Source organism: Engraulis encrasicolus, chromosome 9 (genome assembly GCF_034702125.1).
Source record: "Engraulis encrasicolus isolate BLACKSEA-1 chromosome 9, IST_EnEncr_1.0, whole genome shotgun sequence".
In the NCBI taxonomy this organism is placed as follows: Eukaryota; Metazoa; Chordata; class Actinopteri; order Clupeiformes; family Engraulidae; genus Engraulis; species Engraulis encrasicolus.
This window is the reverse complement of record NC_085865.1, coordinates 34,654,339-34,676,076: the sequence shown is the minus strand read 5'-3', so window position 1 is coordinate 34,676,076 and position 21,738 is coordinate 34,654,339. Positions and strand designations below refer to the sequence as shown.

General features: G+C 43.5%; 2 protein-coding genes across 2 annotated transcripts; one reads left to right on the top strand and one right to left on the bottom strand.

The window, feature by feature from the left end:
- The first annotated feature begins 543 nt into the window (after window positions 1-543).
- On the top strand, window positions 544-12,201 carry esco1 (establishment of sister chromatid cohesion N-acetyltransferase 1). Its single transcript, XM_063206975.1, has 10 exons — window positions 544-603; window positions 1,619-5,249; window positions 5,526-5,610; window positions 5,868-5,940; window positions 7,022-7,127; window positions 7,445-7,591; window positions 7,834-7,923; window positions 8,278-8,421; window positions 9,432-9,616; window positions 10,649-12,201. The coding sequence occupies exons 2-10, from the start codon at window positions 1,620-1,622 to the stop codon at window positions 10,794-10,796; spliced, it is 4,608 nt and encodes a 1,535-aa protein (XP_063063045.1). The 5' UTR covers window positions 544-603; window position 1,619; the 3' UTR covers window positions 10,797-12,201.
- Window positions 12,202-12,270: 69 nt separating this feature from the next.
- Window positions 12,271-15,005, bottom strand: LOC134455740 (membrane-spanning 4-domains subfamily A member 4A-like). Its single transcript, XM_063206994.1, has 7 exons — window positions 14,950-15,005; window positions 14,492-14,629; window positions 14,086-14,196; window positions 13,875-13,931; window positions 13,478-13,612; window positions 13,049-13,168; window positions 12,271-12,816 (listed from the first exon to the last, which is right to left on the bottom strand). The coding sequence occupies exons 2-7, from the start codon at window positions 14,603-14,605 to the stop codon at window positions 12,706-12,708; spliced, it is 648 nt and encodes a 215-aa protein (XP_063063064.1). The 5' UTR covers window positions 14,606-14,629; window positions 14,950-15,005; the 3' UTR covers window positions 12,271-12,705.
- Window positions 15,006-21,738: the final 6,733 nt, after the last annotated feature.

The window sequence follows — 21,738 nt, the reverse complement described above, 5'->3', positions numbered from 1 at the left end:
TGTTTTAAAGGGCTGAGTGAGGTGTAAACATCAAAATGTACCGTGTCAACAAGTTCTCTCAAGATTTTTTTGTAGATATACTGTAGCAGACTTCGAGCCAGCAGCAGATAATTTACTTTGCAACAAATACATTGGATTGCGGTATACTTTTATTGTCTAACTGCATACAACCACAGATACTCTAGGGCTGTGATACAACTCAGTTGTTACAGAGAGGTTCTATGGTTGTAACGTGCCATTACAGAATATCCCTAATACCTATGATATTTTAGGTGTAATAACTCATGCACGTGTGGCAGTTATTTGCAACAAAAGATTGCAAGTGTATAGGGTGCATAGGGTGCACTAACAGCTTGTTCCGTTTGTTGTAACAATAATAGTGGTGACTGACCACCCAGTCCTCAAGCACAAAAGTAATTCAGTCATTTTTTTGTTGATTACTAGGTGGAATATCTATTATCATCATCCAAAAAAGAGAGAAAGGGAAAAAAACAACGAGCTTTTTTTTCTCTTCACTTCCCTCTGCCTGTCTAGCTCCCGGAAGTACAGCCAAACTTTACAGAAGAAAACAGCTGTGGTTGGGGAGTAGAAGTAATCGATTAAGTGAGTTTCTATTACAAATAATTTGTTTGCCTGCAAATGATGATAATTATGCGAGCTGTAATGTGTACCGCTATACATTGGACATCACCAATAAATCGTAACTGCCAATCGAGTTCCTTATTTCTTCTTTGATATCTGGCTTGCTAGTTGTCTGTTCTCTGCCAAGCTAGCCGATGAACAGTTACGTGGAAAAATCCAGTAGTGATCTGTCAACAACCATACAAAACAGTTGTATGATAAATGCATTTGTTAGATGAGTGTACATATCATATATCATTCAACAGCCCGCAACTGATCATGAATAAATATTCAAGCGTTCTGATTTGTGATGATTGTAGTTTTGAATGATAATTAGCGGATATCTAGCTAGCTAGCAACAAGCGGAGCTAGTCTGCGAAAACGGACCCTTTGAGCAAGATAAGTGGCCGGTGAAAATATTCATAGAAAACAAAGGTGACTGTACACACAGCGTGACATCGATTGTGCATAGTATAACTGTCAAAAGATCAATTGCTCATCATCCCGGCTGACTTGAGTAGCATGTTATTTTTGTCGGATCACACCGCTGCACCAACCAATCAATCAACCGGTCACAACATTCGCTGGCCTGGTATCAACTACATTACATTTCTGTCTGTATAAGTTGAAAGTCGGTATATTTCAGGCAACCTTGATAATGTTTTTTGGTAAGCAAGATTTTGAAAAGCATTTGTAGAGTTAGTAAGAAGACCACTGGCTTTCCAAAGGTTGGGACAGGCCTTCTGTTTACATATGACGTGCGTTTTGGATGCCTTGTTGCAACGATATTTTATCTCCGTGCACTGTCCACTTTTCTTCCAATTTGTCATTGGAAACTTGCTAGTAGTGTAGATTTCACATGTTCAGCTATGCCCCCTAGTTCATAGCTGTCACATCCATGTGTGAATACCCTTGTTCCATGTGAACTGTCTGCTTATAGATGAATAATGAATGCATATATTAACATTTTCTCCCATGCTTTTTTGTCTCGTCACAGAATGCCAGCTTATAAAAGAAGAGTTCAGTCGGCTGAAGACCAAACGAAAAAGATTAAGCTGGATCAGCAGTCAGGAACGGGGACGACAGAGCAGAGCAATGTTCTTGAGACGCCACGCAGGTCGCAGCGAGCAGCAGCATCCCAGAAGAAAAAGACTGAGGATCATCAGCAGCAGCAGTCCACGAAATCACCTGCTGGAGAAGACTGCGGTAATGCAAGCCCCCGTCCACCAGGCAAGCGCAGGGGACCACCAAAGGGTTTCAAAAGGCGGAAACAGTCAAAACCCGTAGCAGCAGAAGAGGAAGAGGGAGGTAAATCAAAACCAGCAAATTCGAAGGACACAGAAACATCTGCACAAAACCGAGAGGCGATCCCACGAAAAAGAACCAGGAGGAAGTCCGGCAAGGAAAAGAAGGACGGCGAGGGCGAAGTGGTAAAGCGCCGTCCGGTGGGTCGCCCTCCATCAAACGGGCTAGCAGCGGGCTACAAGAAAAAGTACAAACCAAAGGAAACAGATATATCCGTCAGGTTGGAATCTACAGGTTTACAGTTGATACTCGACCTCATACAGATAGATCATAATTATGGCAAATCCTCCAAACTGACTGCTTTGAAACCCCAGCCAGTGAAGGCTATAGTCTCTGCACACGAGAGATACGAGAGCGAGGGTATTGGGAAGCCCAAGCAGGAAGCCATATCGGAGCATAAACCAGTGGAGCCTAAGCCGATACAAGGCGATACAACAGCCGTAACAGACGCGCCACGGCCCAGTAAATATGAACCAGAAACTAAAGAGCCAGCTGCTGTGGCTTGTGGTGAGAATGGCGAGAAGGTGGAACATCCTGAAAAGGTGGGTGGTGAAAAGGACACAAAACTGATTGCAGTTAGTGATAAGACTGTGGTTGCACATCCAGAAGAGTATCAAGTTGAAAAGATGGATGTTGCAAAAGATGAACAGCCGACTGCTGTTAGTGATAATGTAAAGGTTCCACATCCTGAAGAAGATAAAGTTGAAAAGCTGGATGATGCAAAGGATAATCACTCAACTTCTATTAGTGACAAGACAGAGGTTTCACATCTGGAAGAAGGTCATATTGAACAGTTGGATGCTACAAAGTTGGATGAACAGCAGACAGCGGTCAATGACAAAGCAGAGGTGTTACATGCAGAGGACGGCTTAGATGAAAAGGACCATAAGGGTGAAAAAGAAGCACTTCCTGCTGTAGGTGACAATGCTGAGATTACGCTACAATCAGAGGAAGTGTCACATTCAGAAGGACTTACACATCCACAAGAAGCTCCACATCTAGAAGTTGCACATTCAACTGAGATTCCACATCCAGTACTAGAACAAAATAAAGAGAATGCTGGTGTAAAGAAAGAACCACCGCGCACTGCTGTAGCTGACAAAGTGCAGATATTTCATCAAATATATGCAGTCCATATGAGTAAGACTGCAGACTTACTGAAGGCCTTCCCATTGTCTACCACAAAGGTGACAGAGCAGAGTGGAGATAACCAGCAAAGGCAAGATGCAGTCCCTCCTCTCGCTACTATAGAGCACAGTGAAGGTGTTCAAGAAAAGCATGAGGAGATACCCCCTGTCCCTACCAACGAACATGGTGAAGATAACCACCAGGAAATTCCTCCTCTCCCCACCAGTGAGCACAGTGAAGATAACGGACAAAAGGCAGAGGAAGCTCCTCCTCCGCACTCCACCAGTGAACACAGTGAAGATATCAAGAGAATATATGAGGACATCTCCCCTGCGGCTAGCCCTGTTGCTGAATCGGATGGAGTGGATCAGGGCAACTTTACTCCCCTTTGCTATACCTCTTCTGTCACTACCAGTGAGCACCTTCAGGATAGCCAAGAAAAGCATGAGGAAGCCCCTCCTGCCGCTGTCGGCGAATCAGACGGACCATTACAAGACAGTATATGCATCGCAGAACACTCAGAAACAGTCCTCGAAGAGTCTACTGTGTGTATTGACCCTCCCAGTTCAGCTGAGGTGACAGCCGTCAGCACATGCAGTGTTGCTGATCTTCCTCCAATGGAAACAGATAACAAGTCCCCCTCGCAAGAGCTGGAGTGTCACCCAGACAGACAGCAAGGGATGCTGGACAGTGACAACATGGACGTCGATCATCCTCCAATGGAAACCGATAGCCATTCCCCCTCGCCGGAACTGGAGTGTCAGCCGGACGCACAACAAGTGATGCTGGTCAGCGACTTCATGGAGATCGAGATCGAGAACTGCGTGGTGGAGGTGGAGAGCGAGAACCAGCCAGAGAGCTCGGCCGATAGCCAGCTGGACGCACAGGACAAGGTGGCGCTCGGACTGCTGAGCTCTGCGACAGCTTCCCAGGCCGTGGCGGCGGCCGGCTCGGGGAGCTCAGTCAGCGGACTCAGCCTGGTGGCTAAGAAGCAGGCCATGAATCCCCAGGCCCGGACCAAAGCCCGGCTAGCCGCACAGGCAGAGGCCAAGGCGGCCGCCTCCAAGAGGGCTTCACACAAGCAGCTGAACCTGCTGGCCTTGTGCGAGGAGATAGCCGACGATATTGCGTCGGACGAGGCGCTCATCAAAGAGAAGAAAGAGAAAGAAAGGGAAAGGTTAAAGGGAGGAGATGCTGTCCAGACCCCAGTTACAGCAGCACTGCCAGCGCCAGCACCATCACCATCACCATGCTCAGCAGCGGCTCCAGGAGATGGTACCGGAAAGACCATCACGTCGCCTGCAACGCCGAAAGATAATGAGCCCGAGATCAAGAACGGAGAAGCGGTTAAGTTCCCGGTCGCCTCCGTGGAGCCAACACGGACTCCCGCTACCGCTGAACCAGACCAGAAGCTCCCAGAGCCAGTGAGTCAGCCTCAGTCTCAGCCTCAACCTCCGCCTCCACCTCAGCCTCAATCTCAATCTCAGCCTCAGCCTCCGCCAGAGCCAGAGACGCCCAAGAGGAGGTTCTTCCTGAGCCAGGTGTCCGTGCCGCTGAAGATCCACGAGAAGAAGAAGCTGTCGCGGTACCAGCGCTTACGACAGGTGGAGCTGCAGAGGGACAAGCTCACCTGGACGCGGATGAAGGCGCTCAAGTCCGAGCAGGCCGGTCACAACCTCCAGTCTCCTGGAGAGGAGGTACCCAGCAGGGTGTCTCCAGGCTCCCTCTCTACTACTACTACTACTACTACTACTACTACTCCTACTCCTGTTTCTCCCATCTCTGCTGTTACTTCTTCTCCTCTTCGTACCACTCCTCCTGTTCATACCCCGACGCCTTCTCCTACTGCTGTTGCCGCCGCCACCACCTCTGTGGGTACCCTTCCAACCAAAGCTGCCTCTTCAGCTGCGACTAAACCTGACCAGACCCCAAAACGCCCTGTCCCTGTCGTGAACCAGAGTACCCCGAAACCCCCCGGCAGCAGCAGACTGGACCCCAAGAGAGTCCTCCCGCCCGTTCCCCCTCGGCGACCCAACGGGGTGACTGCCCCTGCGAAGACACGTCCCCCGGTGGAGTACAAGCCGTACCGGCCGAGGCCCAAGTACTCTGCTGATGACTTTGTGCTGGATGGTATGGACGATGAGATTCCTCCTCCTAAGCCAGCGCCAGCGGCATCCAGCAATGGGAAGCACGAGGTAATGAGTCAACATTTCATGATTTCTGTAACACTGCTGTAGTGAATGCGTGTTAAGGTATTCATGTGCATGACATCGTATTGAAATGTATGGCCTGGCGCATTTTGTTAGCTTTCATATTAAATTTCAAATGCACCATAGTTATAACATTGCCACAGGTGACTGCACAAAGGCAATACATATTCATCATGTCAACATGTTACCATTTAGCCAGACAAAAGATCATGCTCATTTTAACACAGATGTCCTTTTTTTCCTTGTGATCAAATCTTACAGGGTAATGTAGGACAGACGTCAATACAGCCCAAAGCACCGCCGATTACTGTTGCAGCAAAGCAGCAATGTCCGAAGCCACCCACAGGTAAAGCTATTTTAAAATCCTGTGATATAATACAGGATATCTGTATGCTATATCCGTAGCATGTCATGAGTCTGCACTCAACATATCTGTAGTAATTCTGTATCTGTCATGTTGGTTATTATAAAGCTAATAACAGTGTTATCCCTAACCTTCTTCACTGTGTTGATTCTAACCAAAGCAAGTAATGTTACAGCTGTATACTCAAATTTTGTGTCTTATTGTTCAAGTTTAGAGCATGACACGAGTCTTTTTTTTAGCTCCTGTAGTGAAAGAGGTGAAATCACCAGCTGAAACGAATCAGATGAAGTCACCAGCCACAGAGACTGTCCAGTAAGATATAACAAATTCATTCATTCATTCATTCATTCATTCATTCATTCATGTTCCCACTCAGTCTCACCATCATCCGAAAGAATACATTCTTTAAGGTTTTTGTTTTTCATTGTCATTATTTGTGGTGTTCTTCTTGTTGTAACTGAAAAGTTCAGGTTTTCTGTTCAGATCACTGAAGTGTGCTGTGTTACGGCCCAGGCGTGGCTTAGTCGGCTGGGCACTGGACTGCTACGAGGGCGACCCGGGTTCGATTCCCGACCTGGGTCATTTCCATATCCTCCCCCGTCTCTCTTTCCCACTCATTTCCTGTCCCATTCTTCACTGTCCTATTTAAATAAAGTTGAAACCCCCCATAAGATATATTTAAAAAGTGTGCTGTGTTACATGACCATGCAACTAGCCATTTGGCTGCCCCAATACAGACATACAGTAACATGCGTGCCGTGCATACCGTACATAAGTGGTTCTTAACCTTTTTTTCTCAAAGTACCCCCTAACCCTGCCCAAGAAGACAAACCTTAATGACTTTAAATGGGGGCTAAAACATGTTTGGTTTTGATTTGATATAATGTAATGTTCGCAAGCAGAATTTTGGTCACAACCTCAACAAAAAAAAAATTCTTTGCGCCTCCTGCAATCTGTAGCGCACCCCCAGGGGGTGCCTGCACCCCAGGTTAAAAGCCACTGCAGCGGGGGGCACTGGTGCTGGGCCCCCCACATTTGGGCTTGCATGCCCACCCACAGGGACCCCGGTTTGAGTCCAGACTTCTCGGTCCTCCCCTGTCTCTGTCCCGTTTGCTTCCTGTTGCCATCTTCGGCTGTCCTGTTAGCTGGGGGCATGGACGCCCCTAAAAATGATTAAAGGAAGGGGGGAGCCACTGCAGTACATAATATAAAATGCCCCCCTCTCTCTCTTTGTCCACTAAGCTTATTCCCTGACTTCATGTTATGAGGATGACAGGGTTTTTTGTTGTTGGTTTTTTTTGTTTTTTTGTTTCGTGTTTGTGTTTACTAAAAAACGAATAAAAAGTTAATCACAAAAAATATATATCTAAAATGCCCTGTGTGTGTGTTGCAGGTCTAACTGTGCTCCTCAGTCGGACACTAAGCTCCAGGAGGAGGCGGGTAAGGAGGACAGCAAAGGAGGCCAAGCCCAAGCCCAAGCGAGCGGCACTACCACCACCGTGAGTCTTAATATAGCAGCAACACTCAGCCTACACTTCTGCTAATGCACCGGTTCCCAATGCTGGTATTGCGTGTTCACAGAGAAGAAATGGAATTCACTCATTTTAAATTTCAGCTGCATTGTTAGTTTAAAAGCAAACAAACAGACAGACAAAACATTTTTATTTTAAATTGACTACAGGAAAACTGAAAGTACATCTACACTGACCATACAAGTGAATAATGTTTCCAACAATTTGTGGAATGATTATATGTAATGAAAGCATACCAAGATTTTATGAAACAAAACATGTGTCTGTTTATGTGTGCACTGTAGGAGTCTGGCCAGAAGGAGTCTGGCCAGAAGAAGTCTGGCGCGGTGGTGTGTGGTGTGTGTGGGATGCTCTATACCGCATCCAGCCAAGAAGACGAGTCCCAGCACTTGCTGTTCCACAACCTGTTCATCAGCGCAGTCAAATATGTGGTGAGCAGAAGCCCACATCACATGCACACAAAATAATAACTTTGCCCAGCTGTGGCTTAGTCGGCTGGGCACTGAACCGGGTCATTTCCCGATCCTCCCCCGTCTCTCTCTCTCTCTCACTCATTTCCTGTCCCACTCTTCACTGTTAAACAAGGCCGGCAAGATATTAGTCATATGTACATAGTAGCTTTGGGATTTTGTTTTTTTGTATTCATACTAAATCTTTCCTTTGACAACTTCAGGGATGGAAGAAGGAGAGGATTCTCGGGGAGTACCCAGATGGCAAAATCATTTTAGTCCTTCCCGATGACCCCAAATATGCACTGAAAAAGGTATGTTCCTTTTTGTTGAATTAACAACATCTTCTGTTATTGAGGTTTATTTACCCGGAATGGATACAGGGTGTTAAGATTTTGAAGATGCTCTTGCACATCCCACTTTTATTTTGACATTGTAACGCTGGTGAATTGCAGATTCACAATTGAAATTAAAAAAAGAAAATCATAGTACACACTATTCATCGTTTTAAAATTGTGTATCCTGGTTTGCTTAGACGCAAGCATGTTGCTCAATTATAAAAAGTGGAATGATGTGCCGTAGTTATTCTCCTTTCTAATGTATGATACAAAAAGGGCTTTGAGTAACCAACAATGTAATCCCTCTTATATGTTTGATCCTGTGTGAAGGTGGAGGAAATTAGGGAGATGGTGGACAATGACCTGGGCTTTCACCAGGCGGAGACCAAGTGCCCCTCCCAGACCAAAACCTTCCTGTTCATCTCTAATGACAAGAAGGTGGCAGGCTGCCTCATCGCAGAGCATATTCAGGAGGTTTGTTTTGTTTTGTTTTTATTAGATCCCCATTAGCTTTTGCTTTTAGCATGAGCTATTCTTCCCGGGGTCTTTTCAACTGAGGGTCTCAACTCAACTGAGGGTCTTTTCAACTGAGACTCCCCCAGTTATTACCTGCTGAGGTGTCAAAACTAAAAGCGAAAGTAAATTCATGATGGAAGTAAGTACAACACCAGTACGTGAGATATCACATAGCTGTTACACCATGTACGCCATTGTACCTAATGAGATGGACTGTGTTGTTACTGAGAAACACTGAAAACCTAAAAAGGACCCACCAGGAACTTGCAAAGTCAGCTGACTGTAAGACGAGTACATAGGTCTACTGATTACTCAGATAATTATTTATTAATAAATCATTTATATTACCTGTTTTGGAAGGAAACAGTGTTCCTTTTTTACTTTTTACTTTTGCTTTTGAAACCTCTGATTGCCAGACCCCTCAGAGGCATTGCGATGACCCTTAATGTCTTTCTGTTGGTCCACCCGCCGTGTTTTTCAGTTGTCAGCGTTAACTGTCCCCTGTCCTTCGCACGACCCCCCCCCCCCTCATGTCCTGTGAGGTTCTTAGAGTAACTGTCCCTGTCCCCCTCTCCTCCATTAGGGCTACCAGGTTGTGGTGGAAGAGCTCATGACCAGCATTCACACCCACATTCTTTATTTTAATATCTGGCCTACTTTTTTTTTAACCCTTTACTGTGCTCACCCTAACTTAGGACAGGATAGTATTTTGGAGTTTCTGTAATGAGGCCTCTTGTCGACTGTCCCCTGTTTCCTCTGTCCTCTCCACTGTCTCCTCTCCTCTCCTCTGTCCTCTCCACTGTCCCCTCTCCTCACGCCTCTCCCCTCACCCCTCTCTCCTCTCCCCTTTCTTGTCTCCTCTCCACTCTTCTCTCCACTGTCTCCTCTCCTCTCTCTCCTCTCCTGTCCTCTCTCCTCTCCACTGCCCCCTCTCTCCTCTCTCCTTTCTCCCCCTCTCCTCTCCACAGGGCTACCGGGTGATCGAGGAGCCAGTGCCTCAGGGCTCGGAGGGGGAGAAGGTGATGTTCGAGCGGCAGCGCGCCTGGTGCTGCTCCACCAACCCCGAGCCGGCCCTCTGTGGCATCAGCCGCATCTGGGTCTTCAGCCTCATGCGGAGGAAGGGCATCGCCTCGCGCATGATCGAGTGCCTCAGGTGAGCTCAGTGACGTTTGCGGTGGTCAACTGTACCCAACAAATTTCTGGAGTCGCCGTGCCAGGTTTTTTGAGCACCAGTCATGTATTGGTCGAAAAGCGTTGAACCGGTGCTGAGTCCGACACCAGCTCGGCACCAGCACCGGGGCTGGCCCTGGTCGAAAAGAGTAGAAAAGGGGGACAGTATTCAGGCTCGGTGCCTGATTTAATGCTTCACGGTTTGTTTGCAAGAAAAAGGTATATGATAGGTCTATACTGAGAATATTTAGTCATTAAGATTTTCTCATTTCATTTCAAAAAGTGTTCAGCCTCAGGATTTTCTTCTACTATCAGGCCTAGCTCCGGCCAGCCTTGTTTTACTGTCACAGGCCGGCTTTGATTAAGGAAGTAGAAGAGGAATTTTCGAAGTGCAAGAAAGCCCTTGTGCACAACCCTTCAGCTGTCCAGGTGCAGGTGTTAGGCAGGAAAAGGTGATCAATGTAAAAAAATAAAGAGAAAAAAAGAACAGTATCTAGTGTGCGGTGTTTATGAACTTTTCACATAGAAGAGGAATTCATTTATTCGGCCTGTGCCGACCAACCATTTTTGTTGGTTTTTCAGGGAGTTCAGATCAAGCCAACTGTTTAAATGTGGACAGAGACTGGTTATATACAGTATGGATATATCCAGTATGTTGTGTTGCAGTTTACAGTATTGTGAATGTGAAACCCAGTGAATGTGCATAATTGGTAGCCTGGCTCTCGCGAGACCCCTAGTGCTTCGTGCATCTTCGTTACACTTCGTGATCCATCTGCGTGAGAACCAGGTTACATAATTGGGCCCTGCCGCGGCTGACCCGGGTTCGATTCCCGGCCCAGGTCCTTTGCCGTCCCCTTCCGGTCTCTCTCCCAATTCGCTTCCTGTCCACCTCTCACACTGTCCTATGGAATAAAGTTGAAAAATACCATTAAAAAAAAGAATGTGCATAATTGATCGGTGCAAAGCAACTGTTTTTTTTTTTTTTTTAAACACACTTCTCTGCATCCCATTGTAGGAACAACTTCATCTACGGTTCCCACCTGAGCAAAGAGGAGATCGCCTTCTCAGACCCGACGCCCGACGGAAAGCTCTTCGCCACCCGCTACTGCGGCACCTCCCAATTCCTGGTCTACAATTTCGTCAGCAGAAATCACTCGACTTGACCCTAACTGCCCCCTCCCCCCAAACCCCATCTTGACTCACCACACCCCAAACACCCAGCCGGTCGCCCCGTGTCGGCCTGACCGCCTCTATTGTTCACTGACTGAATCATGTTATGAGGTGAGAAGAAAATCATGGCCTGGATTGTAAAACAAATGGCAATTATGTCTCGAGCTCATTCTGAATGGGCTTGAACATAAAGAGGCCTTGCAGAGAAGCCTTAGCACACGTGTGCGTGTGCATGTGTGTGTGTGTGTGTTTATTGGAACAGCCTGTGGTTTGACCTGGGAAAGCCAATCATGAACAATTAGTGGGCGCCTTCTGTCCTCCTGACTGAAACAGAGAGACTCACACAAACTGCATGTTCAGGCCGAGAACAGCTAGAGCTACCATAGCGACAGAAGTCACGGTTTTCCAACATGATCTCCAAAAGAGACAACACTTCCGATGATGGAAGCAGCAGCTTTGTAAGCGTAGCTTCTTGGGCGACCAGGGACATTCAAATCTAGTAGACCTCATGGCAGTGCGCTGTGTTGTCCAACTGGATTGTGCAAAATGATGCACATACATGAACTATAATTGAACTTTTTTTTTTTTTTTTTCAAATCATGAGCTACCAAGAGTGTTGTGTTTTGACGTCAGTTGCTTTATTGCTTTAGTAGCTGCCGGTCTGAATACCCAGTTAGTGTTTTTCACCACTAAGTCTGGATAGCGAAATGAAGCCAGACAACCATTTCATGTTATGTGTTGTATGTATCCACTTTCCTTTATGAAGATGGTCTGACGATGACGTCCACTCAAGTTCAGGTGTTTTTGAGTGGATCATAAACATTCACTTCTTCACTGGGACCTCCTCTCCCAAAACGTGTCATTCTTCTCCCTGAAGCACATCAGCAAACCCCCCCCCCCCCCCCACCCAAAACGTGTCTCCTCTTTCCAAAGTTCAGTGGCGAGACCTTGTGCTCGCAGTTTGAAAGCATTAAGCTGTAAGCCTGTAAGCCATCTGACGGGGAGAGAACACCCTCACAACTGCTTATAGAATCTCAGGTTCCAAAACCTCAATGAGTGATCTGTTTTTTTCTCTCTGCCTCTCTGTTAATTAGGTAAGTTTCCCTTTAAAACTGTACTGTTAAAAGACATTTTAAAAGAGAAATATTTTCTTGGTATTTTTCTTTTTATGATGATCAACTTTTGGTGTTTTGAAGTTAAAAAAAACAGTTTACACAAATGAAATTGACAGCAATAGAGACATTTGATAAGGGTGATATTGCGTAACTGACATGTAGTGTTGAACTTGGAGATTAGATGGCTGAGCTTCACAAATAGTTGTAAAATGTAACCTGTTAAAATGTTCTAATAAAAGGCCTCATGTAAACACGGGAGGAAAGACATTGTTTTTTTATGGCACCAGTCCAAAGATGTGGTCTCCTTTTACACATTAATACTAAGCCACACAGTCACTAACACACCCATTCATTCATGTTGTCCATAAAGCCGTTTTTTATTTTTCACTTCAGATACAGTAAGTGCAATTGTGGCATGCAGACTGATGAATTACAAGAGCATATTGGATTAATTAGAGAAAGTGCCATTTTGGCACTTGAAATATATTTCATTACCATTTATTTAAGTAGATTTATGCTGACGTTTGTAATTTATAGCTGTGTAACTAAAGAGTTTTTTTTATAATTTTAACTAATATGTATTCAGTACCATGGACTCTATTTTGTCATCAAATAAACATCACTTGGCAGAAACTACAACAAGTTAAAAAAAAAAAACAATCCACACATAATCATAATAATCCAATGATCAGAATCATAAAAAAAAACTCCAAAGAAACTTGGATCCAAAAATGTTGTTCCTTCCATTGCAGTATCCAGGCACCTGCCTGCCTGTGTGGGTCCCGAATTACAGCTCCTCATGAGGATGGTCATTGACCATTACCAGCGAGCCTTGGGCTTGGGTGGAGTTCTCAGTAGTAGAAGAGGTTTGGCCACACGGGTCTGAAACAAACTGAATCTGCATACATACACACAGTTGAATCTTTGGCAGCCTGAATACTAATAGAGCAAGATGTCTTTATTTGGCCAAAATGATGTGAAGAAGACTAATATCAAACAAACATGAATGACCTGATGATGTCATGTAATGTAATGTCATGTGGTGGTACTTCTATGTCATTGCTAACACATCAATTGGTTATTACACCTCACATCGCTACATTATACTACACATTTATTACATGCCTCACCTTCGGAAGGTGGCGTGAGGAGCAGGTAGCTTTGAAGGCCCACACACAGAGATAAAGGGCAATCAGCAGCTCCCCCAGGGTCAGAATGAGCAGGATTACAGTGACTGACACAGATCTTGTCTAGAGGAGAGACAGAAAAAACAGGGACGATCTTTATCAAGAGCAACCAGAGTTGGCAACCAACCTGGCCCCCTTGCTGATGATGCATGTGATCAGGGCCGCTGACAGCTTTTGCTGGGTCCGGGACAAAGTCATCTGAAAGGGGCCCCGTACCCAATACATACAATATAATGGGGACCCAATTCTGGGCCCCCGCCCTATCTCCCTGGGCCCGGGACAACATACGATCAAAAGAGCAATACGTACCACAGAATAATATTTGCATAACGTACTGTAGGTATAGTACTGTAATGGATTGGTCACACATACCGCAAACGATGGAAAATCCATATGCGCAAAGTGAATACATTGTTTCACAAAGTATGAGAGGTCCAGAGACAGGAGAACAATGCCAATCACTGCACTATGCATGCAGAGGATATGCATTCCCATTGAGGCTTTCACCTGAACAGAGTAAACCATCATGAATATAACATATAGCCGCATAAATTAAATTAAAAAAAGACTGGACATAATAAAAGCATGAGGGCTGTGTTTTTCAGTCTGTGCCGACATGTGCACATTCAGTGCTTTCTCTCATTGATATTTTCTTGTATAGGCATAAAGATAAATTATGTAGATGGAGAAATGCAAGTAATTTAAGAAGATGAATTACAGATTTAGGAGGACGTAATCATACATTCATTGTCTTCTCTCTCTTACTCACCAAAATCTCAGTAAGCTTTGTGTTAGCTGCAATGGAGAGGGCTCCAGCACTCACAAACTGATGAAAGAGGAATTCATATTTCGCTTAATTTATGAATTTGTGAAGTAATTTGTGCTTCAAAACTTCATCAGTGTTACCATACCAAAGGTCAAGAGCTGCATTCATAGAGAAGTGCATCATAGAACACCCAAGTTATTCACCAAAATCTTACCATTAGGCCTCCCCAGAAATTAAAGCCTGATTGAGCGGACAGTGTGTGAGGCTGAATCGTCATCTCCACACCAAACATGAACAAGACTCCTCCAATGAACAATTCAATAGCCTGTATGGGGTGTGACAAACATGGCATTTGATGGTGGTTTTCAGACTCAAAAGGTTCAGTAAAAAAAAAATTAACCATTAATGATTTGTGGAATTAAATTTTTTATAGAAAATGTTGTATCTAGGTCTTAAGAAAGATGAACATTTTTATTTGAATGATGTTGTAAAAGAACTTAAGCCGAACTTGAAGTTTTGAAATAAAGTAAGCATTAAAAAATAATCTCATGTGCATTTTAGAAATGTTGAACGACGTTAGTTACTTAAGACCTATTAGAAAATAAGTGTGGTATTCCAACCCCTAATGTTTTGGGATGTCCTCTCAGAAAGGTCTGAAGCAAGGCAACCTCCTGGACACCTTGGTCATCATCATTTGACAGTTCCTCCAACACCACTTCCCCATTGACAGCCATCCCTGCAATATGCTATATAATATGCTATGCCAAAACATGAAAACCTCTTTTAAAAGCATGTTGTTTTAAAGCTATGTACAAATCCCTTAATATTTACATACGGTATCTATTTTATGTCTGATAAAATGACACAATATTCACCCATATTCAGGTTTGATTATAGAAATGATCAGCTAATGCAATTCTCCATATTATTGAATTTGTAACCTGTAATACCGAATTCCATGACAACAGGGCAAGAGTCCACAGTATGGGTGAATAATACAATAAACAACACTTACTGCCAGATCACGGATACAAATACATTGATTTTTACAAAAAGAATGATCGAATTAGGTTTTTACCTCATAGACCAGTGAAGTGTCTGTGGTCAAAGGGAGTTCCCATGGGAAATGTCGGTCAATGCTGCTATTGTAATATTCCACAAACTGTTGCCACATATTCATTCTCAAGGTGAAGCAAAATTGCTACAAAATCGAGCTGTGACACACATGGGGTGCTACATGTTTTTGTTGTTGTTGTTTTTTTTAAACATGTATGACCACTCCAATTATATAATAACGTTTGGCTGAAGGAATGGCTTCCCATTTACATTAACTATACTGGTTAAATTCCTTACAACCATTTTCCTTGCTATTGTTTTCAGACATCTATGCAATGTTGCAATTTGGCTCCCATGTCGCAGCAAGTTAATACAAGAATGTGTCAGATTTTCAAGGGCAACATTCCCCCTCATTCTTTTTCAGCTGGATCTTGTTAGGATGGTGTTGCCATATGAAGTTCATTTTTTTACATACAATTTTACTTTTTAATATTATCCATCTCCCATATTATCATTTCATTAGATAAATTGAAGGTCACATGGTGTTAACTGGCTCTACCAGTTCCTACCTGTGCAGTGCAAGGTTTTGTGTTGACACAATGAATCTCTCAATTATGTCCCACTCCCAGAATGACCCCTTGGCCATTGATGATCACAGGCAAGACAGGGGGATCTGAAGCTCTGTGAGTATTTTTTGTATGATGGCGGAGGACATCCAGATTATACATTCACATATCCTTTTACTTTTAATAAGACGAAGTACTGTTAGATGAAAACCTTACAAATGCCATGTTGACTCAGTGGGCTGAGGAGCTGTACCATTACGCCGGGGAACTGGGTTCAACTGTTGCACAAGGGTGATTCCCAATCCTCCTTCCCCTAGCCAGGCCGTGCCCTCCTAGTGACGCAACACTTTCAGCGTTGCAACTAGTCAGGTCAAGAGCAATGCAAGTACTTTCTGAGTCCTCCCACTTAGTCAGTAAGCAAACAACCATAAGCAAACCAAGGGAGGCGGGTCAACCATGCCGTTTGGGAAATGTTAATTGTTATGCTCCTGGTCAGACCAAGTCTCGAAAAGATTTGAACATCGATGATAATCAGGCTACCTTCCCCATCTCTCTCTCCCAACTAATTTCTTGGCTCTCTTTCTAACTGTTCTGTGGTGTAAAAGTTCAAGTTTAAAGAATGTCATGTTACTGTTACAGCCTCAGCGTGCTCTGACATGAAGGGTCTCTGACCAGGGCCGGATTAAGATGGCCTGGGGCCCCTAAGCTACAGGTTGCTGTGGGGCCCTCCGGAGGGCAAAATTCACGACAAATGTACATACAGTGTTATAATTACGTGCTAGGAATTAAGGATAACATGTCTACCAACTCTACTCAAAATTACAGGTGATTTTTTTCAATATGAAATTTATCATTTCACAATTTTTCACTTCTGACCAATCAGCGGGGCCCTTGCAGGTGGGGACCCCCTAGGCTGCAGCCATATCTAGCCTGTGTGTTAATCCGGCCCTCTCTCTGACCATTCTGCCTCTGATGGCTCTGAGGAGGACTCTTGAGCAGCTCAAGACCTGCCACACACAGCTGTGCATCCTAAGCAGCCTGCTACAGCTATCCTCAAGCATCCCTGGTTATAGAGAATAGGATTCAAAACACATGAAGCCATGGACCAGCGAAAGAGGCGGGCTGCTCTACATTTCCTGAGGAACATCTCCCTGGATGGTCACCCACCGCCACAGGGCTATGTGCAGGGTGCTTCACATGCTGGCATGGGGGGCAAGGTTGTTGCCACGTCGACATGGCAGCATCACAGCTGTACCACAACAGCACCTGTTCACAGTTCTGGCGGAGATGATCAGACTTCCGGCAGTGATGTGCCAACGCCTCTGCCAGTTACTAATAAGAAGGTGTGTGACTCTGAAGTGCAGGCTGCAATCGGCACAAGAAGTCATCCTCATGTCACCCCTTGTCTGTCTGACACTGCTGTCACGGGACGGGCCACCACCCCAGCACCTCTGAGACAGAGAAGTCTGTCTGATGCCAGCGGTGCCCAGAAGAAGCAAACGCACAACTCAGCAGACAGCCAGAGCTGCAGCACTTCCCTGGAGCATCAGAGGACAAGGTAACTTTCATATACAGTATATAGGTTTTTTGTTTACAAACATTCATGTTGTGAGATGGGGTAAGGAGGGGCTTATACTGTACTACAAAGCTGGTTCAGGAGTAAACCAGGTGAAGTTAAGAGGTAAATCATCTAATAGAAGAGCCTGGAGTCCTCACTATTAGATGATTTACCTCTTAAGTTAACCTGGTTTACTCTTGAACCAGCTTTGTAGTATAGGCCCATGGTAAGCAGCCAACCAGCTTCCAACAATCAGGGGTTGAACAGTGCGCAAGGATTGTTTACAAATGGTAAACCCATTTATAGAGTGGGACAAGGTTCGCACAATGTGTAGCAAAGTGTGAGTATAGTTGTCCTCCCGAGGCCAACTGGGGTACCAAACTGGTGGGGTGATCAGAGTCCCAGTTTGGTACCTGAGCAATAATGGTTACAAGTCCTAGTAGGCATATCTACTCCTCTTCGCTACACAATGTTTTTGGTGCAAGAACGTTGTTTATTTGTAAATAAAAAACGGTAATATTGCCATCATCCAGAATATCAGATCCAGTCTTCATCAAGGAAAAAAGTGGTTGATTGTTCACTTTTTTGTTCTGTTGTTGTTGTTCTGAACAACACTGTAATACAACTATAACCAATCTGTATGTTTCAGACGCAGACTTGCGTTTCAACGGCTTAACACCCTGCAGGACATTGATGAAAACACTGCCCTCAGCAGGTACATAATTCAGGTGCTGCGTTTGCATTGTACAGTACTAAATGTATACTTTATAGGTCTACAACTGTATGTTGTATGGCAGCATGTGGCATGGCATGCACATCTTAGATCTAATTTTGTGGGCTAGATTTGTGATAGGTCACCGCCCATCTGTTTAGAAGGTGCAGGATTCAGTAGAAATTTCTGTATAAAAAGGAGACAATCTGCAGTCTTCAGGTCTGCCTGATGAAGGTCTAAGGACCGAAAGCTTGCAAGTCAAGTAAAGCTTCTTTGCACAAAAAAGACCTGAAGTGTGCGGATTGTCTCCTTTTTATACAGATCTAATTTTGTGACCATTCTGTTTCCTGTTCAGCGTCTCATCTCCTCGACCAAAAAGCTCTAAAAGAGTTCATTTCATTAGAAACATGCGCCAATACGACACAAGTGATGGCAGGTGTGTATTTTGCAACCAAGACACATGTACAACCAGGACTTTGTATTTTAATTGACCTCACCTGGCCTTTTATAGATGGTTTGTGACTGATGACCCTGATTATCTCTTACAGAATAATACTGATAAGTTTCCGACGGGCTATTTGTTTTGCCTTTTCTCTGATACCTTATCAAGAACACAGCCACACAGGGTACGTTTTATTCAGCTTATTCCTGCTGTATACTATCCAGTGGCAAAATGAATCTGTGTGTGTGTGTGTGTGTGTGTGTGTGTGTGTGTGTGTGTGTGTGTGTGTGTGTGTGTGTGTGTGTGTGTGTGTGTGTGTGTGTGTCTAGGTACAAACACATAGCCTACAGTACCAATATACTAATCCTACTGTATGTATAGGAATATCACCCCAGAGAATGGATACCAGCATGTATCTGGGGCTACTCCTGCAAGAGAGATGGCGATCTGCGTGGAGGGTGTTGAGCTTGGTACTCATGGCAAGGTCAGTGTTAAAGAAAAAGAAAAGAATGCCGCACACTCTGCTCCATGTTTTAATGGTGAAGTGACGTTTCGGCCGTCTGGCCTTCTTCAAACTTACCACATCCACAGTGCCTTTATATAAACCCCAATTAGTGAACACCTGGTCCCCCTAGAGCATAGAGCTCCCCCATTGGTTGGTTGCCTTAAATGCTTCCGAGCACAAGGCTCACTCGTTAGCAAATCAGTCTTAATTAGAGGTAACCAAGAGTATTTACAGCTATTTACACAGGTTAACAGATTGAAATTAAAACATCAGTTCATCAAAACATCACAAATAATACAATCTGAAAACACAAAAACACATTTTACAGGAAACTCTTCAGAGAAAACATTTAAGGTCATATTCAACATTCAAACCATAAGGTGTTAAGGTTTTTAAATGGTATATCCAGTAGTGTTCTCTTCTGGAGAGTAAGTTGTCTAATCACCTCCTCTAGGGGGCAAAACCACTTTCTCAATACCAATGTATTTAAGGGATGAAATGGGGTGATTGAATTCAACAAAATGAGCAGCAAGCTGGATAATTCAAATTTTTTGCATCTAATCGTGCTGCGGTGTTCAGCTATACGTGTCTTCAAAGATCTACTCGTTTTACCAACATAAGATTTACCACATGGACAAGTTATTAAATATATCACAATGTTGTACTGCAAGAAATTTTACCTTTGATTTTAATTTCCTTTCCTGTGTGTGGGTGTTTAAAACTATTACACCTGTATGTGTAATTGCATTGAGCACAATTGCCACAGCGTCTATTCCCATCAGGGATCGGTGCTAGAATGGTTTGGGACACAACAGGGTCAGGAGACAGATATGAATGCACAAGTTGGTCTCTTAAATTTCGACCTCTTTTGTAAACAATTAGTGGTCGTTCATTGAAGACATTTTTTAATTGATCATCAGATTCCAAAATGTGCCAGTGTTTCATAATTATATTTTTAAACTGTCCACCATTTCTGCAATACTCAGTCGTTAATATTACCCGTCTATTAGATTTCTTTTTTGGTTTATCTTTTAATAAATCTGTTCTTGGTATATCGTTGATTTTATTAGCCGCTTCATTCAAAACAGAGTTTATGTAGCCCCTCTTTGTAAAGTTATTTTTCATGGTTGTCATGTTCTTATTTAGGTCATCAGGTTTTTTACAGATACGTTTTAACGACAGAATTGGCTAAAGGGTAGGCTGTTCTTTAGTGGTAGAGGATGGTCAGAATCAGCCCTTAAGAGGCAGTTTCTCGCTGTGGGCTTTGTGTAGAGATCAGTGTTATAATTTCTCCCCATCTCGAATGATCCAACAAATCTAAAAAACTCAGCTTTGTGTCGTTGTAATCCATGCTAAAGGATATAAATTCAGAACATGAATTGAGGTAGGTAAGCAAAAAAATCTGTTAATTCAGTCACCGAACCTTTAAAGAGGCAAAAAATATCATCCAAATATCTCTTCCAAATAAAGATATTGTCTTTTAAAATATGGTTAGAATAAATATAGTTTTCCTCAAATAGACCCATATATAGATTTGAGAAAGAAGGTGAAAAAGAACTCCCCATAGGAACTCCATGTCTCTGAATGTAAAATGTGTTTTTGAAATACCCAGTAATTATGTCTTAAAAATTAATTTTGGACAATTCCAAAATGCAAGTTTTCGAAGGATTACACATAGAATCAAGTAAGTAATGGTCTAGTGCTTCCATACCTCCATCATGTGGTATGGATGTATACATTGCATTGATATCAAAAGACACTAAATACATCTCTTCGTCTCCAAGAGAGTTAATGGACTCAATGATGTTTACAATATGACCTGTATCTTTAGTGAAAGAAGGCAAAGCTTCTGTCAAAGGTCTGATAAAGTGGTCCACATAGGTTGACAGATTGGATGTAATAGAACCGATACTGGCCACTATTGGTCGGCCTGGCGGTTGATCAAGATTCTTGTGTATCTTGGGTAAAGTATAAAAAGTTGGAATAACCGGGTGTTCAATGCGTAAAAAGTCATGTTCTTTTCTGGAGATGTCTCCTTTTTCAAACAGTTCATCAATGGTTTCAAAAATAATATTTTTAAAACGTTGTGTTGGATCTTGTGGTATTTCTTCATAAAACATTTTGTCAGCTAACTGTCTTAAGCATTCTTGTACATAGTCAGTTTTGTTCATTACCACTGTAGCTCCACCCTTATCTGCTGATTTTATAACAATAGACTCATCTTCTTTTAGATCTTTCAAAGCATTTCGTTCCTCTTTTGTCAGGTTTTTGTATTGTAATCTCTGTTTTTCTTTGAGATATTTATCAACATCCTGTTCAACTAGTCTACAGTCAGCAGATAAGGGTGGAGCTACAGTGGTAATGAACAAAACTGACTATGTACAAGAATGCTTAAGACAGTTAGCTGACAAAATGTTTTATGAAGAAATACCACAAGATCCAACACAACGTTTTAAAAATATTATTTTTGAAACCATTGATGAACTGTTTGAAAAAGGAGACATCTCCAGAAAAGAACATGACTTTTTACGCATTGAACACCCGGTTATTCCAACTTTTTATACTTTACCCAAGATACACAAGAATCTTGATCAACCGCCAGGCCGACCAATAGTGGCCAGTATCGGTTCTATTACATCCAATCTGTCAACCTATGTGTATGGAGCTATTTTAAGGTCTTAAATCTTACAGCTCCACAAAACGCATTTCAAATGTGTAAGCTGCACCTTGTACTTGCAGGGTTATTTTCACATCTGTACATTTGTTTTGTAACTGTGTGGGTTTTTTTTGCACATGTGTGTGGGGGAAAACGTATGTGTAAAATATTAAAATGTATGTGTAGAAATGTTTTGAAGTTGTGGCAAGAGAAATGCTTTACCAACTTCTTCCTGTTCGGAGCTGCGAGCACACGGCTGTGAAACTTTTTTCACAGATGTACGAATTTTGAGCCGGTTTTCACGTGGGGGTGGGGTCACAGGGTGAGAGCCAATCAAAACATCGCTTATTGCCAAGCCATCGATTTCAATGG